This window comes from Pocillopora damicornis, chromosome 10, assembly GCF_964200805.1.
Source record: "Pocillopora damicornis chromosome 10, jaPocDami1.2, whole genome shotgun sequence".
In the NCBI taxonomy this organism is placed as follows: domain Eukaryota; kingdom Metazoa; phylum Cnidaria; class Anthozoa; order Scleractinia; family Pocilloporidae; genus Pocillopora; species Pocillopora damicornis.
Genome location: NC_142679.1, coordinates 4807805 through 4826146, shown reverse-complemented (window position 1 = coordinate 4826146; position 18342 = coordinate 4807805). Strand labels below are relative to the sequence as shown.

The 18342-nt window shown below is 35.0% G+C and overlaps 1 protein-coding gene across 1 annotated transcript; it reads left to right on the top strand.

Moving 5' to 3' along the window:
- The first annotated feature begins 26 nt into the window (after positions 1-26).
- On the top strand, positions 27-17806 carry LOC113669269 (1-phosphatidylinositol 4,5-bisphosphate phosphodiesterase zeta-1). The gene is made up of 30 exons (XM_027185270.2): positions 27-568; positions 1274-1436; positions 2176-2279; positions 3006-3057; positions 3624-3724; positions 3848-3902; positions 4700-4816; positions 5206-5279; positions 5875-5948; positions 6488-6614; positions 6701-6799; positions 7385-7477; positions 7678-7820; positions 8322-8379; positions 8801-8957; positions 9496-9569; positions 10656-10727; positions 10820-10969; positions 11092-11127; positions 11646-11696; positions 11993-12082; positions 12585-12614; positions 12837-12981; positions 13623-13757; positions 14250-14336; positions 14497-14567; positions 15126-15233; positions 15468-15539; positions 15641-15731; positions 16223-17806. The coding sequence occupies exons 1-30, from the start codon at positions 371-373 to the stop codon at positions 16363-16365; spliced, it is 2970 nt and encodes a 989-aa protein (XP_027041071.2). The 5' UTR covers positions 27-370; the 3' UTR covers positions 16366-17806.
- The last annotated feature ends 536 nt before the right edge of the window (positions 17807-18342 follow it).

Genomic DNA, 18342 nt, shown 5'->3' with positions numbered 1-18342 from the left:
TTACCCTACCCTGGTAGGAAAATGCTATGTCGCTTCTTATTGTCTGGGTATTTGCGTGCTTTTGTGTAGTGTCTTTGACTTTTAATTCTTCCAATTTCCTTAGGGACTTATCAAGTGTCTCTCTAATTGATCCTTCCTGTTTATAAATGATTTAAGCTTAGTCAGACACTTGTCTTTTTGGCGGGCAAAACGACGAAGCTGCTCACTTGTCATAGGTCTGCAAAGTTTAAATAACAATCTGACCGACATGAAAGCAATGGAAAGCTTTCAAAACGCCTTTGGGGAAATTTAGGCTCCAAAAGTAATTTTTATTGTCTGTGGAGAAGATTGAACGATGTCGTACAATGCGATGTAATCTCGAGCCTGCACAATGAATTATTTAGAGGGTAGAGCCACAAGGAGTTTGGAGCGGCAGAGAAGCAGAACTACGTTCTCCCAAGAATCAACTGCAGTTGTGAAGAGTGGATATTTGTGGAAGATTTCTCATCACCCAGGGAGAACTTCATCTCGAAGCAGATACTTTGTCCTAACCAAGAGCTCCCTGGATCATTTCAGAAACCATGACAGGGTAAAAGAACAACACATGACATAATGTATTGTATAAGCTAAACTTCATAAACGTTCTCGTGCATTTTCATGGATTTTCGGAAAGATTTACGCATAAAGCCATTCTGTTCAAGAACAAAGTTTTAGTCGCAAAAACATTCCGGTTTTTTTTTTCATTCTTGTTTTCTTTTATTAAGAAATTGTATGTGTGATGATGTATGCCGCTCTATGCAAATCTTGCAAAATTTCCACTTGCGTTGCACAATAACTTGAGTAAAACGTAAAGAATACGAAGCTCTCCAGATATAATCAACTCAAATAAGTGCTTGATCTTGTTCGGAAATGATCTTGATAAAGATCAGATCATTTTATAGTTAAAAATAATAATTATAATAGGGAGAAAACGAAATTCAGGGAGTTGGGAGAGATAGATTAAAGCCAATTCTGCAAAATTATATTAACTTTGGAAGAGGGTGAATTTGACATACTAACATAAGTATGCATATTCTCCATACTGTTCTTAATACATTTCCCAAGTTGCTGAAAAAGATAATTTGTGTGACAATCAAGAACTTGTCTTGGTGATCATTTCCTTTATCCTTGTGACCGTAAAGTGTGATTTTTGATTGATCTTGTAGGGAGAAATTAGATGCTAATCACTCTTAGGGGACAATGCTTTAAACAACTCCTGAATATTGATAATCAAATGATGATCCTTTCTTATTAGGAAAAACTCAAGGGAAGTCTTCCATTGGCTGCCATAGATGCTGTGGAGAAGCTGCGAGAAATTAACAACTCCTTAAAGATCACTGGCCCCTTTAAACATCCACTGATTTTACAAGCATCTGGAATAAAAGAATGTCAAGAATGGATAGAGGCCATTGAGAATGGTAAAACAATACTTAAAAATATAGCAGATTTCATTTGGCCTTGCTAGTGAAATGTTGCATTTCCCATCATGTAACCCACCCAGTTTTTTGGAAGAAAAAATGTCAGGTTCTATTTTGTTGATCAACATTTTGATTTTGACGATAATTTGCATCCTAGATTTTAGGGGAAAAAAATGAAATCAAGACTTGATGTTGTATGGATATTGTTTATATCTGATTTTCTAGTTTGCTTATTATATTGGACAAGTCTGAGTTGGAAAGACAGTAGTCCATTTTACAGTTGCGTTCTTGGTTGCCAAGCCTTTGAATGGGAGTGAGGCTAGAGTTAACCTTATTATGATACAAATGTTGCTGCTTTTCTAATGTAATCCACTTTGTTATCATGCCAACTACATACTGGTCTCTATCACAACAAGGTCACCTTCAGCCTTACTCCAAATCAAAGGCTTGGCAACTAAGTACACAACTGTGAAGTGGCCTATCAGGGAGTTGAGATGTATTTGTAACCAAGCCATCTTACCTTTTACAAACCCAGGTTTCCTTTGTCAATTTTGTCATTTTCCCTTTTGTTCATTTCTTTCCCTGATGAACCAAAGGAGCTACCTTCACGAGAGAGAAGGCAATCATGTCATCATAAAAATGTTATGTATTAAATTGCGAATCATAGAGTTATACTGATGAAAGTGACACATAGCTTTACATTTTAATGTTATGGCAATTTGATATTATTTATATTTAGGAATTCAGCAGTGGTGTTTAGATTCTGATGCAAACTCATCTTTGCATAAGGAAGATGAAATAGATAGCTTACAATGTTCTTTGAATGCTGCACCAAAGATGAAGGTACCTGGATGTCTGTCTGTACTGATTAGTGCTGAAGTGAAGTTTATTAAAGTACATGCACTCCATATAAAGACCATTATGTCTGATAGTTGTATTGCAACCCAAATACATTGTCATCTGAATAACTGTAAAAATATGTGAACGAGTGGTTTGTCTGCAGTATTTCATAAGCCAGCAAGCCAATTGCATTAAATGAATTTATATTTCCATACCAAGTGAAACACCTTTGATTTAGGGCTAAACAGCAATGTGTAATTCTTAGGAAAACTATATTACTTCATGCCCAGGGTCCAGTTGTTCCAAGGGCAGATAACACTATTCAACGCATAAATCACTGTCCAGTGGATAAGTGTTCATAAAAGGTATTGCATTATCCATGGGATGGAGGTTTATCCAGTTGATAGTGTTATCCACCCTTTGAACTACTGGGTACAGGATGCTTTGTATCCAATATAAGAAACCTTAACTGATAAGAAACCTTAACTGATCACACAATACAACTCTATTTTAGCTCAAAAATTTACCTTTAGTTACCAGTTACTCCATCTGCATGCTACATTCTAGGGTTAATATCAAGCAGCAAAAAATCTGCATGCTTTTACATTCTATAAGGAGAGCATATAATCTCTAAAATTTATGTGGTGATAATGATAGAAAGTCGTCAAAAAGTCATTTGAATCAATATTTATAATTGCTGATACATATTTCTTGATTTTTTTTTTTTAGATGCTCTATCCTTCTTTGTTTTCCCCTGTTGGTGATGGAGTTTTGATTTCAGGTGAATAATTTGGTTTTGTGTTTGCTGATGATAACATAGACCGGCATACAGTGACTTATATCATTAGACCTCATAATATCATAATATGATTCGTTTTTAGTTGTTTAGGTTATTTTTTATCTTAGAATCAGTGCTTCATATCTCAATTTAGGACATACCACACAGGTGACTAGAACTCTTTGCATGTACTGATTGCCTAGTTTGGAAGTGATTATCAGCTGAATAGACAAAGAGACAAAACCATGCATCAAGAGTTTAATTTCTGACCATTTTTGATATATCATCAGAGTAAACTCCTTGTTTGTTTGTTTGTTTGTTTTTGCATAACACAAGTATTCACCTCAATGTTGGTGAAAGTTGTGGATATTTATTAAACCGTGAAACATCAGTGAAAGTAAATATCCACCATTCTTCACCTCCTTTGGTGATTAATTGATAAATACTGTACATTATAAATAAATTCATCATAAAGACAAGATATCATGTTTATCGACTTTATAGATCCATCCATTGACATCATATATGGTTACTCAATCCTAACATGCATTTTTTAAATTATTGTCCAGCTGCCAGTGAGCTTCATCAGGAGTTTCCAATGATAAAGTATGCACGTATTGGGAGGTCAATTCCACATGAAAGAGTATTTAAGCTTGACAAAGACAACTTGGTAAGAGGGAAGATATTTTGAGCTTAGGAGATAAAATTATATTTATTAACTGAGTATATGAGCAAAAATTGTTTTACTTGTAGGTCGTAGAATTATTTTTATCTGTCATATTCTATTTTACAGCATATCATGTGGAAGAAAAGGGGAAAAGGTCATAGCTTTTCATTTACCAACACTTGTGAGTTTGCATCTTAATTGTATTTCTATGTATTTTCCTGTTTGATTGAGGTTAATCAACCCTCTCATACCCCTTCATTAGTATTCACATTCTCCTTACTGATCTTTCTATATTTCATATTGTACTGACAAGGAGAATTTGTTTGACCATCAGAGCTGTTTTAATTGGTGATAATTTCTGTTATTCTTATACAGGGCGTGAAATTGCGCCTAATACAGGCGCCAATGCGACTAAATTTTTCACTTTGGCGACCAAATCCTGAAAGTTAGTCGCCAAATTGGCGACTAGAACGTTTCATCATAACCTTACCAAGAGATATAGGGAATTAAAAAGATTTGCAAAGATAAATCCGCGGCAAACTTCCTCGTTAAGTTTGTTTCCAAAACGTAGCACATGCATCTCGATTGATAACTAGACGCCATCTTGGATTTAGATGAGCCTGAAAGTTGTATATCATCCATCCTAGTGTCCACTTTGTAGCACGTTAAGGATCTTTTCCTTAACTCAATTCTGGAGGGTCTCTCTAGAATGCTGACAGCGTAAAGAAAGATTTTGTTTGTCTTTGAAAATGGTGACCAACTTTTTTTGAATTGGCTACCACTTTGAAGAATTTAGGAGCCAAGTGGCTATCAGAAAAAATAATTAATTTCACGCCCTGTTATAACCTTTACATTTGATTCAAGGGACTGGTGTGAGGAGAAATTAGAAGTCAGTCACTTATAGGGTTTAGGGGTCAACCAAACTTTTTCTGTGCTTAATGCTTTATATGGATGATGTATTTTGTTTTGTTTCATCAGTGTGTTTAGACAGGGTTATTGAGGTACGCTGTGGCCAACAAACCAAAAACTTTATCAAGTTTCCTTACAATGAAGTTGAGGAGCAGTCTTTCTCACTCATGTTTGAGAAACAACAAGGTATTAATTTTTTTATCTGTAGAGAATATTGCAGGTGAAAAAAACTCATTTTAAAAATGTGGATGAACTCAGTTTAGGAGAGAACTTCAAAATACATACTAGACCTCGATTCAACCATATGATGGGACTTAACATTGATACAAAGACTCCTTGACGCTGTTTAGATCAGAAGTATACTCTGAAGGTCACACTTAATTAAAATGAAAATTAAGGTACACAACAGAAAACCATAGCTATTAATGGACACTGGTGCTGTGGTGGAAGATAATTGTTGGCTAAGATAGTCAGTAACTATATAATTTATACACAATTTTGCCCTACAGTTGTTTGTATTGGCATTTTCACAAATTTATTCTTGGTCAGTTCAGCAGCATGTTTTCTTTTTATAGGGGAATGGAGTCAGTTATGTTCCTTGGATCTTATTTGTGACTCAGAAAAGGCTTATGAGAAGTGGACAAGTGCAGTGAGTACTTTATTATTAAATGTGTGATCCTTAACCCTTGAGTGACCAAGAAACAATTTCACTGTCCAACATCAATACACTATCAAGCAGACAGGTGGTGAGAAAAAAGAAATGTATCGCCTACTGTACAGTGGGGAATAGTATTTGAATCAATGCCTAGATCTCGGAACTAACATTATATGAAATGTATAACAAACAGATGGGAGAATTTGTGAAAGGAACTTAGTTGGGTTGCTGTCAGCACATCCACTTTGTGATCTTGTAGTTTTTTATTTCAAATTGTTGCATATTTTGATTGCTGTTTGTTGTTTTTGAAAAAATGATCTTGTTACCCTCAACCTCCTATAAGAAACTACCTTTCTGTTATAAAACTTGCAGCTTCTTGTGAGAGTTTATACAGTAGCTATGACATGTTATCTGTATTGTTATCTTTTTTCAATAGTTCAAACAATTTTTTATTCAGAGAGGGAGAATGTTCCTGATAATAATTTGTGCTATTCTCTTTCTACCATTTAATATTTCTTTTTAATACCTCAAGTTTAGCTTTGATGCAGAGTTGTGGCCTTTTATAATGCTGAATTTAAACTTCTTTCAGATGAGAGAGGTTATTTACAGCAGAGATCAAAGAGTAAACAGGCACAAATTTGATGGTGTAGATCCAATTGTCCTGTATCCTTTTATAATAGGCTCCAACCTATCTTTTAGGCTCAATTCTTGGCAGTTTGTTTAGTTTCCAGTGTAATACTCTGTACCTACATTTGTATTGAGTTGGAGGGAAGAAGCCAAAATTTTTGGCTTGAGGTCGTATGTCGTGATTGAAAGCCAAATATTTTTTGGTCTATCTATACTACCCCACCCTAATTTAGGTAATAAGCATTTTACTATATTATCGCTGCTTTTTCCCTTTCCTCTTTTTCATTTTTTTCTTTTTTCTTTTGGGTCAGTTCACTGGGCTTTGTGGTCCTCATTTTGAGATATTTTTATTTTGTTGTTTTTCATTTAAAGTGATGTATATTAAAGATTATTTTCCTTCCATGTCTTGAAATGATTCTCCAAAAATATCAGTTTCTTATTTTTAGCAATGAATTTTAAAAATACTTGCACACAAATTTTACATAGGGTAGCTATGCCTCAGGCCCTTTCCATTTTTTGGTTAACTGGTATTTGTCTTTCTATTGTAAGTTTTTTCTTTGATTCAATATACGAAGCTGGTTAAAAAGGCACTGGTCAGTAATGTCATCACGACACAGCAAGGGAATTTCCGTGGACCAAGCTTTGTCTTTTGCTCAACAATGCAGTGGAGCTAAACGGAAACTGATGAGAAATTATGTTAAGGTAGGAAAACAAGTTCTGCAAGACTCCAGTTTCTGAAACATCTGGATATCCTTTGATTTTTTGTTTTTGTCTTGTTGGGTTTTTAGGATGTACTTGAGGCTCAGTGTGGAATGGCTCAGCATAATGAGAATCTGTTGTGGAACTCCTTTGTAATGCTGTTCAACTCTCTAAATAAACAATCAAAGGTTAGTATTGTTACAAGGCTAGTTACTTTATGTTCAGAGGTGTTTCTTTAAAGTTTATGTATTCATTGCTAAAACATTATGAGAGTAGTCATTGCTATTATTCAAGGCCATGGAGTGATGATTAAGCTCATCTTAAAGGTTTTTGCCAAATGATTTCATTTTTTTTTTGTATGCTCTCTCTCTCAAAATTCATGTACATTTTTGTACTTAATACCAGTAGCTAAGGGCAGTCATGAACTATTGACTACAGGGAATGGTGATTTGAAGTTAAATTAAGAGTCCCATGCTAGAAAGCTTGTAATTTTCACACTGACTGTTAAATAGAACAGTCCAAGACTTACTGTGGTCTTAAGATCCTTGTTTAATTACTTAGAGGCTCTCATGACCACCCTTGGTGAAAAATTGTACATCTTCAATAGTATCTATCTCGTAGAAATAGTACAAATTGCTTTAATTTACTATATTTTGGAAACTCATAACATGTGCATTATGGAAGAGATATTGATTGCAATTAAAGTTATGGACAATTTAATATCATTATGTCAATGTCAATCTGTAATAACTTTTTTAACCTTTTTTTACCAGTTGTATGAGATGTTTTGTAAGTATGCAAAGGAATACCCTGACCTTGGTATGACACCAGCTGAGTTTGCAGAATTTCTTAGCAGAGAGCAAGAGGTAAGTAATGGAGAATTATTACACTTGACATCTGTGTTGACACCCGTGTTGAGTTTTTGGTAAATACACAGATTATAAGTTATCAAGAATGTTGATGATATTATTTGATATGTTATACATGTTGTTGATGGTGAAGTTGTCAGTAACAGTGACAGTCATGATGTAGGAGATCCATTAAATGTGATTTTTTTTATAAACAGGAAACACTAAGTCTAGCTGCTTGTGCGAGGCTGATGTCAGCTCATGACAAATTTCACATGATATTCAAGCAGAGATGTGCAGGAGACAATCCAGATTTCTTCAGATTGAGTAAATCTCTTCTGTCATATCATGGATTTTTAAGGTAAATAAAGTTCTATCAAGAAATCACTGTTCAGGTACTTGTACAAACTATTATTTAACTATTATTGGAGGACAGTATAATCATTAAGATCTATAACCTTCTACTTAAAAAAAAAAGTATCTTTGAACTTAGTACACTTTTTGCTGAATATGTTTCTTGTAATGGGATACTTCTCTGTGCTAAAATAAACTTGGATGATAATTTTAATTTCCCAAGGGTTTAACCACTTTTTAAAGTTATGCAAAATATAAACTGTCACTAATGACACAAATTGACAAACGACTGAGGAGGCAAGATTAGGTTTCAATTTTGTCTGCATAATTTGAGCTAAATCTTTGAGCTAAGGGTGATATATCTTTGAGGCTCACATTTATAGATAAAATTAAATGGGCTTTACAACTCTGGAAAGAAGAGAATTTTGAATATAACTGCAGCCTTATCATGTGTTAACAAAATTAAACTAGTAGCAACTATTAAGAGAGTTGTGTTATTTTATTTCAGTTATCTCAGAAGTGAAGACAACTCTGCTGTCAATCCAGAAGAGAAAACTGTCCACCAAGTGAGGGGTGATTTGATTTATCCAATAGAAATTGAATCAGGCAGAATTGTCAGAATGGATTTTGACATGAATGTGTGTTTGAATTTCAGTTGTGCGTGAATCACCCTCGAAAAAGTTTTTTGGTTAAACTTAAGCATGGGGCCCCCTCTGTGCTAAGAATTATGTTCTTGTTTGTGGGGGAGATTTAAATATATATGTAAAGTTAGCTATTTATTGACCTTCCTCTCTTTTCAATATTGCTGAGGAAGGTTTGCACAAAGAAAAACAATGTTGCATCATAAATTAAGTAGAAGGGGCCTCGCAAAATTCAAACTTAAAGTTAATATTTGAACTTGAACTGTTGTTTTGTGATGAATAGAATGATCTTGGTTGTTAAACAGTCATCAGGATTTGTTTCTTTTTTTTTTTTTTTTTAATACAGGACATGGATCAGCCTCTGTCTGATTATTTTATTAACTCATCTCACAACACCTATCTCACTGGACGACAACTGAAAGGCAAATCCAGTCTTGAGGCTTATGTAAGAGCTCTATTACAGGGCTGTCGCTGTCTTGAACTTGACTGTTGGGATGGCCCAGGTAGGTGAAATGTAATTTACTTGTTGATGTAATGAGAGGGCTCAATAAAAAATATCTGAAGGCAACCGTATATATTTGTTTAGATGCTAAACACAACAAGACAATCATGTGATATCTATTTTAAAAGGCAGATAGGTATTTCCTATCTGATTTCTGTGAGATGTTAGACATCCCAATTCAAATCAAATTTCAAACTCAGCAATGAGATAATTAATATTTAAACTGTCAGTGGTAGCAATTTGTGGTTTCAAATACTCAATGTTCCACAATTTAGCTGCACCATAACCTATTAGCAGTACTTGTGAATGGGCAAGGAATGATGATTTGCTTACCTGCTCCTACATCATTCAAGGTTACAAGACAATATTGTTTTGGAATAAAAATTCAAAATTGAGGATTATATAATATTATGAAATGGACGTGTTATAGCCTAAGGGTACATGTCACTGTTTTCTTCACTATCTAATACATACTTAATTTTTTAAAATCAATATTACTCTGCTGTAAAATGAGAAAAGAAACTGTCTTTGGATTTCAGACGAGCCTGTGATAACACATGGACTTACACTCACATCTAAAGTCAGGTTCAGAGATGTGGTGCAAGTTATTAAGGTAGGAATGATGCCTTGTTTTTTATTTCAGCAGAGGGATTTGATAAATGTATGATATAACTTAACCACTTAATTCTAATACACACTGGTTACTGTTGGAGAAATAAGTTTAGGATCTTTTGCTGAGGAAGGGACAAAGATTGCACTCAAGAGAATGTGGTTTAAAGAAAAATTTAACTATGTTTTGAAAGTCTGTTGTCAGAAAAAGGCCTGATAATAAAGCTTTGCATCATTCTGGTTTGAAGATGTCTTGCTTCTGTTTGATGCATTGATGGAATACTGTTAGTGGGTGAACTGGATCAACTTGCACTGTTTTTTCCACGGGGCATATTTAAAATTGTGCAACTCTTGTTGAGAATATGTTCATGAAATATTTGTGTCATATATTTGGTGTGTAATTATAATACTGTAAAGTGATTGTGTTTGAAAATCATACTTTTTGAAACTTTACTAAAAACATACAACACAAAATAAACCATTTTTAATGTTTAACTGAGCTTGTTTAATAGTGGTGTAAAATGCGTCTTTGCACAATGCCAGCAGAGTAAGCAACAAGAAGTACATGCTCTGATTATCAGCAAAATGGAACTAATGCATATTATTTTATAAATGTTAGTGAAAACATGCATACTGCAAACCTTATTTTAACTCTTAAACCCGTAAGAGTGACTAGCAACTAATTTTGCCCTACAATATCATCCCTGAATTTAACTTCCAGGTCATGAGAGGAAAAGAAATGATCTCCAACATAACAAACTCTTGCTTGACAAATGAACTCTCCTTAACAGTAAAAAAGCTGACATTTTGAGCGTTAGCCCTTTGTCAATCACTCTGATGAAGGGCTAACGCTTGAAATGTCCGCTTTTTTACCCTTTACGATGGCTAATTTACATTTTCAACTCAGTTGTTAACACTAAATTACCTGCTATGCTCTCCCACCAACACAGCACCACAGTTTCTTTAGAAACTTACTCCTTTCTCCTAAACAGTAACTTTGAAAATGTTTTGAAAACAATAAAGAGGATATGCATTTACATATGATGTTATGGTGTGAAGTTTAACTTCATTGTACTGTGTCTTTTTACAGGAGTATGCCTTTGAGACAACAGATTTTCCTTTGATTTTGTCCCTAGAGAATCACTGCTGTGAGCAACAACAAGTAGGTTCAAGGAATGACATTCCAATGCTATGATCAATGCTCCTCTAGAATTTAAAAATACATTTGGTCTCATTTTTTTTATCAATCTGTAGGCGATCATGGCTGACATTTTTGTTTCTGAGCTTGGTGATATGCTGGCAACAAATAACCTCTGTGATGAGATGAGTATTAATACTCTTCCTTCACCAAACCAGCTCAAGAGAAAAATTTTGCTGAAAGGCAAGATTAAAGTCAAGAAAAAGGTGAAATCATGATTCAAACAAGTACTTTATTTGATGTTGTCAAGGTTTTCTTTGTTCCTGTGTGAGTTATGAATGGGCTATGATATTAAATATTCCTTTCATTTTTGTTTTTCATCCTTCAGCACAAGATATCAACTGCCATTACTCCTATAATCTCCGTAAGTATTTGGACTCCAAGGTTATGTAAAGGTAGTGCAGTTACAGGTAGTGCGAAAAGGTGTTAACTGTAGTCGTCACACAGCACATGTTTAATACTGGCTGAATATCAAATTCTCTGAGATGGCACTGGAATGACTGCAGTGGGTTTGACTTACTGTATTCAAGTAAGACCTTCATAAGATTCCTGATACTGATTTACATAGTACTGTACTACATAGTATTACTTAGTCATGGCTACTTGGTGACTACCGCATTACGTTCCACACAGACTCTCCTATGTTCAAGATTGACTGTGTATATTGTTTAGTGTGTACTTCATATAAATTCATATAGGACTAGGTTTACACTTTATTCATATATATTTTGTTGAGATTTTATTGATAAGGACACTTTTTCATGTCAGTTGCATAGAAAGTGAATATCACTAGTAATCATTCATAGCCATTTCTCTGGAGAAAGTACTATTTGTATTCTGTTCTTCGAGTTAGATGTTAAAGGTTGACTTAATCTCAAATAGGGTCTTACTCCAAGGGTAAAGAAGACCAGCAGAGTGCTAGTTTCAAGTCAGGTACCAAACATCACTAGTTTTATTTTTATTTGATAATTACAGTGTATCTGTATAATAGATTGCCCTTGGCAAACCTTGTAACCTCTTTATTTACTCAGAATAGGGTTTTGTTATGCTGGCTTGTCAGGTCTTTCATGCACTTAAACTAGAGTTATGATAAAATGCAAATTTGATTTTTGAAGCAAAGTTAACTTTTTATTTTAGTACCCCTTCTAGTACAGGACACTTTTGAACCTAGGCCAATATTTCACTGCTAAAGAATGTTTTCAGTTCATTGCTCTGAATTCTGTCAACAGTCTGAAGCAATGTTGGCAAGAACACCTTCATCACAGTCACTCGGTACTAGATTGAGATCTTCAACAACAACCACATTGACAGATGACAAGGTAATGGGGTTTACTAATTTTTTGGTTTCAAAATGAACATAGCATGGGACAAATTCAATCACAGTCAGGAGTGGAACCAATTAAGTTTAAAAACCATCTTGATTTAAATATTCTTGGCATTACATAGCTGGCTTGATAGCTCAGCTATATGGCCATGAGTTTAAATCCCATATAAAAGCCTGACAAATTTTTAACTGGCTTTCCTTTCACAACTATTTGCATTCTGCATACGACATGTCCACTGGGTTGACTTGTCAACATTCCAGCTGAGGACGTACTGTGGTCTTATTTTAAGAAAAGCTTTCTTCTCCCAGCTTTGAGTAAATAGGACCACCAGTTGGTCAAGTGGAATAACAACAGAATCTGGCACCGAAACATGACATAATTGAGCCAGAGGGCATCTAATGGCATGTAAAAGAATTAAAGAACTTATGTTAAATCAAAGTTAAATTGGTTCCATGACCAGCATTTTACATTTACCATGTTCCATATTTCATTTCAGAGCTCAACAAGTGAAGAGCAGTATCATATAGTAAGGCCTCTAAAAATTCATATTCCATTATGATAATTAGGGAGAGGAACATACAGAGATCATAATGATATCTCAATGTATTGCAAGCAAACTTGACAGTTTCTAGAAAAAATGCTGTGCTTTATGTTGCTGTGGGATGGGGGGGGGAGGGGGGGCATTCAATTTACTTGTGTTTGTGATACCATACTGATCTCTTATTTCACCATCACTGTGGTTTTCTAGGTCCCATTAGAAGATGCCATGGGAAAACTGATTGTGTATATGCGTGCAGTTCCTTACAAGAGGAGTGAAGTCTCTGGTGACTGCTGTGAGATGTACTCATTTAATGATGGAGCAGCACAAGATGCCATTACAGGGCATCCAAGAGGTGTGATCTGAATTTTAATTCTCCCATCTTGTTGCTATACATCTCCTTGTAAATTAGTCAAGAGAATTTGGTGTTACATCAGGAAAACATCACCCAGCTGATATCTTTAAGTTTGTTTTTTCTTGTTGTCAGTTTGTTACCGGTAATTAATGGATCAATGTGGTCATGAGAAGTTACATGTTGATCCTTTTTGGAATTTTTTTGTATTCTTTAAAATACATAAGACATGTCTCTTCTGTAACTTTTCCTGTCTTACTTATAATTAGCCCTCTAACTAGTCTCAAAATTAACAGGGGACATAGCTTTTTTTCTTAGAACTTCTGAATGGAGAAATTGGATTTTTTATGATGATGGTGGTTTTGAAAGCTGAAATTCTTTGAGGAAAGATGGAGGGTCACATAAAAATATAGAGACTGAAATAAATTCTGAGTTCTTTTCATAGAAGTGGAACCCTAGAACTTATTACATCCCATAAATTCAAGATCTCTTACAAAATAATATGACATATATATATATTGCATACACATTTTGTATACACATTTGCACACTCTCACATGACTGTTCCATGTAATTTCAGACAGATGCTGAGTACTGCAATGTGTAGTTTCATGAAGATCTAATGCTTATTTTGTGTTCTTTAGATATTTTGTATTTGGCTAACAAGCACATTGTCAGGACATATCCCAAAGGTTCAAGAGTGGACTCATCAAACTATAATCCCCAGACCATGTGGAATGCTGGTATTCAAATGGTGGCAATTAATTTTCAAAAACCAGGTGTGTTATAAAGAACAAATTGCGAAAGAAACTCTACAGTCTTATTATATTTAACCACAAATATCTCAAACTTAAAATTATCATAACCTCAACTCACATATCTCTACTTGCCTTATACCTTTTTCTGTCTCTCAGAAGCCCTCATCAGTTTTTGATCATTTTACTTGTTGTCATAAAGTTTGAGATACTATACAAGATCATTTAGTAAATATGCTGTGGAAAATCTTTTCATTTTCAAGAACACCTCTTATGAAATAGTTATTCTGATCATTATCCTATAATCTATCTCAGCCAGTAAATTTTCATTTACAGTTAATTCACAAAAGACAAAAAAGAAGGAGTTTTTAAAGGGATTTAATTCGGTTTCCATCTTTGATCTGATGATCTTCATTCTTTGTCTTGATTATTTCATGTTCCTTCAGGTGTCAGAGAGGAAATTAGGGTTTTTTTTTAAGTATTGATTCCCTATTGATCATTGGTGTTATTTTGCAGATTTTAGCATGCATCTAAACCAAGGAAAGTTCAGGAAGAATGGAGGATGTGGTTATATTTTAAAACCTGATTCTTTGAGAAACAGAGGTAAGGAATTTGTACTGGTGAACACTGTTGTCTTTATTATCTCATGGTGGCAACAATAACTGTGGAACACTTGTTCCTGTTTTATCTCGAATTAACCTTTAACACCCACATGCCCCTGCCCTTGTGAAACTGATGTCAATTGACTGTTAATTTTTTGCAGAGAAGTCAAATTATCACCCAATGATTAAGGAAAGTCCCAAGAATGGAAAATCATGTTACTTCACCATTGAGGTTTGCCATTCTGTTGATTGAATTAATTTAAAGGGAAGGGGAATAAAATTCTTCAAAAAAGTTTGCAGGCCATGGGGCCATCCCTTGCTGTGTTGGTTTGTCTTATTCTCCCTCTCACTTTCCAGCCTTTCTGGGTTTTTCTCCTCTTAAATTTCTGTGTTGGGTGCCTGGTCCTATTCCGTGGGACCTCTTGGTTATAGGGTTGCCTGTCATGGGTGTGGCACCCAGTCAAGGTGCTGATTGGACTTACACAATGGTCAAATGTCTGCGCATGTGGAAACGTTGTGTTGGCCAAGGGTCTTGCTCTCAGGTTGGCAGAATCAAGTTCTCTCACAGGAGTTACAAAGAAAAAACCTTAGGGTCTACATGATGGTGTTTTAAAAGCATAAAACATTTTTGATAACAGTCAAACCAAAATGGAAAATCAATTGGATACCTGTACTTGAATAAGCTTTACTTTATATTCACTTTTGTTGGTTAGGCATTTGATATTGTGCTTTCCTTAACTGTAAACATTATATCAATAAGAAATTTTGAAATTAAACTGTTTTTTTTTAGGTGTTATCAGGGCAATATTTGCACTTGGATCAGGACTCTTATCTTCCAATTCGTGTTGATATTGAGATAGTTGGTGTCCCACAAGATTGTGCATCGCTCAGCACAGAGGTTAGCTTTGAAATTTACCACACAAAAAATTGTAAAAGAAGTGATGAGCGGATTGCATGTCAACAGTACAAATAGCGACACTATAAGGCCAATTTGATGTAGTTTTTGGTTGTCCATATATAGTGGTGGCACTGTTCTCATGTGTTGTACAATGTTTGGTGTTCCTGCTGTCATTAATGGGCGTAGTCCTCTTTTCTTAACTGGTGACGACGCATTTCTTTATTTCTTCATTAGCCAACTATGGACAAGCTGAATCCCCAGTTTGAAAATGCCAAGCGTCTCTTTAAAATAATCATGCCGGAATTGGTAAGTGTTGAGAAATGAATTAATCATTGATACCAACTAAAACTGTGAAAAAAATCACTGCTGTGTCTTTAACATACTTAAATTTTGTCTGTACCTTTCAGTGTCTGGTTTACTTCAAAGTCCATCTGCTGAACAGAAACAAAAGCAGAATTATTTTTCAAAATGTACTTTCTTTGGACAGTCTTAGACCAGGCAAGTTGAAGTTCTGAGGGAATGATCACAATGAGGTTTCATTCCAACCATTACTGTATCACTTTTAAGGACAAGTCAAACTAATTTACCATCCTATGCAGTTTATAGAGTTCTTTCACACAATCTTGAACTCCATGCTATGGCTTTCGATAGGCTATCTGAAAATCTCCTGAACCAAATTACCAATTCCAACTAGTCTTGTACTTGTAATCGTCACAAACTATTCAAAAGGTCATGAAGTTCTGATCCTACAACTGACCTGTAGAGAGACGTCTTTTAACTTGCATCAAATGTCCTTTTAAGGAAGAAGACGCTTTGTGTGCTGGCTATATAGTACAGTTGTAGGTAGCTCAAAGGTCTAGTTCGTTAAAACTTCTCTCCATTTTTTTAGAAAAACTGCCGCATCCTACTCACCTCCCCCAAAAATCGTAGCAATTTTCGGACAAACCAAATAGCTTGTGATTAATTTATTTGCTACATATTTTTTTTAGGACTTCACTACATCCGACTGCGAAGTCCAACAGGTGTTGAGATTCCCCACAGTGGTCTGTTTGTCCGTATAAAGCTCCAAGAATTTGAGCCATCCTCTTGTATTGTAAAGGGAACCTCACGAGAGAGACTCCTTACATTTTAGATTTACCTTAGATCTGTTAATTCTTTCACTCCCCAGATCTCTTGGATAATTCTCCTTACTGTCTGCCAAACAATTCTTATGATCTTAGTTCGGAGAATTTGGTATTGTATCAATTATTGATCTCCTTATTGATGTTATTCTCTATTCTCGTTATTTGTTTGCTTGACATTGTATTGATATTGTAAGGAGAAATTCTATCTTGGTCACTGATGGGAGTTAAGGGATTAACGTATAGTGCTATGTCAAATTTTGCTATTTAGTTCCGTTTGTATTGTAATCTATATTAGATACCGTTCTGATCTGGACTGATAATTCAAGAAGAAAGATATTTATTTATTTTTAATTTTTCAATTTCTCATGGGGAATCGTTTGGAAAATGAACTAAATGAAAGGATAATGTCAGATCAAACTTAGGTTCTTTTTTTGAGTTTGTGTATCGGAGGAAGTTTTGTTTTTGCTTGTTTCTTTTATTATGTTGTGTTTGTTGGCATGTTTGTTTTGCTAGAGTTTTTTTACTCTGTAAAGCACTCGACCACTCAGTATTCCTTATTCATGCCACTTGATAGTTCTTGTCGTAGAGCGCGCGATGTTCTCAGAAGATTGACCTCATTTATTATCGAAAGTTAAGATTAAATGTTTAACTAAACGAGATCTCTTTGCTAAAGAGAATTTTTTCTTTGGTACTCGTCAGCCGACAGTGAGCAATGTAACAACTACACGAGAAGGTCTTTTAAGACTGTAAAATCTTAAAACATAGTGATTTTGAAGTGAGTGTCGTAAACCACTACCTAAGTTATCACAACAACCAATCAGAACAAAGAAATAAGCAAAAGGAGCCGATCAAAATTCAAAGTTTAACTAGCAAACTGCTAGAAGCGCGGGAAAACGCGGGTAACCAAAACCTGGGCAATCAAAGATGCGAATCTCAGGTTTGCCGTTTAATTATAAATTACTTTTAATTAGTTGTAGTCAAGTAACAACAAAAATTTAGATTTGGCCTAATTCTAGCCTCTTCACAAAATGGGAGAAACCATCCTCAATGTACTGAAATTAAAATTGGAACTGTATCATGGTAGAGAAATAGTATGAACACTATTGATGATTGTTGAACATGACACAATAGCTAGATCATGCTTTTACAGGGAGGGAAATAAGATATTTAATTGTCTAAATTAACTTGATCGAGAACACAGTAATTACTTGTACATATTATTTTATTTAGTTTTCACGTATTTATTGGCGTTTTCATTCATCTACGATTTTAATGCACTATTGAATCATACTTCTCAAAGTCTTGAGAAAATAATATTTTGGAACGCGAATCTTATTTTTTATGATAGGATGTGAAGATTGTACAAATGACTCTGTTTTAAACAATCAGAATTATACTTATATTTTGTAATATATTATGTTGAAGAAATAAAACGTCTTTCACCTTTGATTATTCGGTTCGTGAAGCTGTCAGAATGAAGCTTAGTCTCGATACGGACAGAACACAGCACATTAAAAACAGAGGTCATATTTCAATATTTCCTGCCCCTTAAACGTCTTCTTTCTCTCCTGATGTGTATTTTTAGACTGCTAATGATGAAGTTTATATCTTTTATTTGAAGTTTTATCAACTTAGGTCCTACCGTGTATATGTGACAACCGCTTGGCCTTGAAAGGTCTGGGTATGAGACTAGCTGTAATTCATCAGAAGGTAGCCTATTCCAGGTGTCCAGTTAGTAAAATGCAGCGAAATAGTTAACGGCGTGATAACTCGCGCTTCGTTTTATTAACTGCACGTGCGAAACAGGCAACTGTAGGTTTGTCGCCGATAGACCCTCGAGGCCAAGTTATGTAACAGGCGAATGACGGTATCCAGCGGCTAGGGTAACAAGTCGTACTGCGCTATCCACCGGAAGGGGACTTTTTTAGCGGATGCTGCTATCCATTCTTCGAACCAGCAAAGCCTGGTTCTTAAGTGAGGCGAGA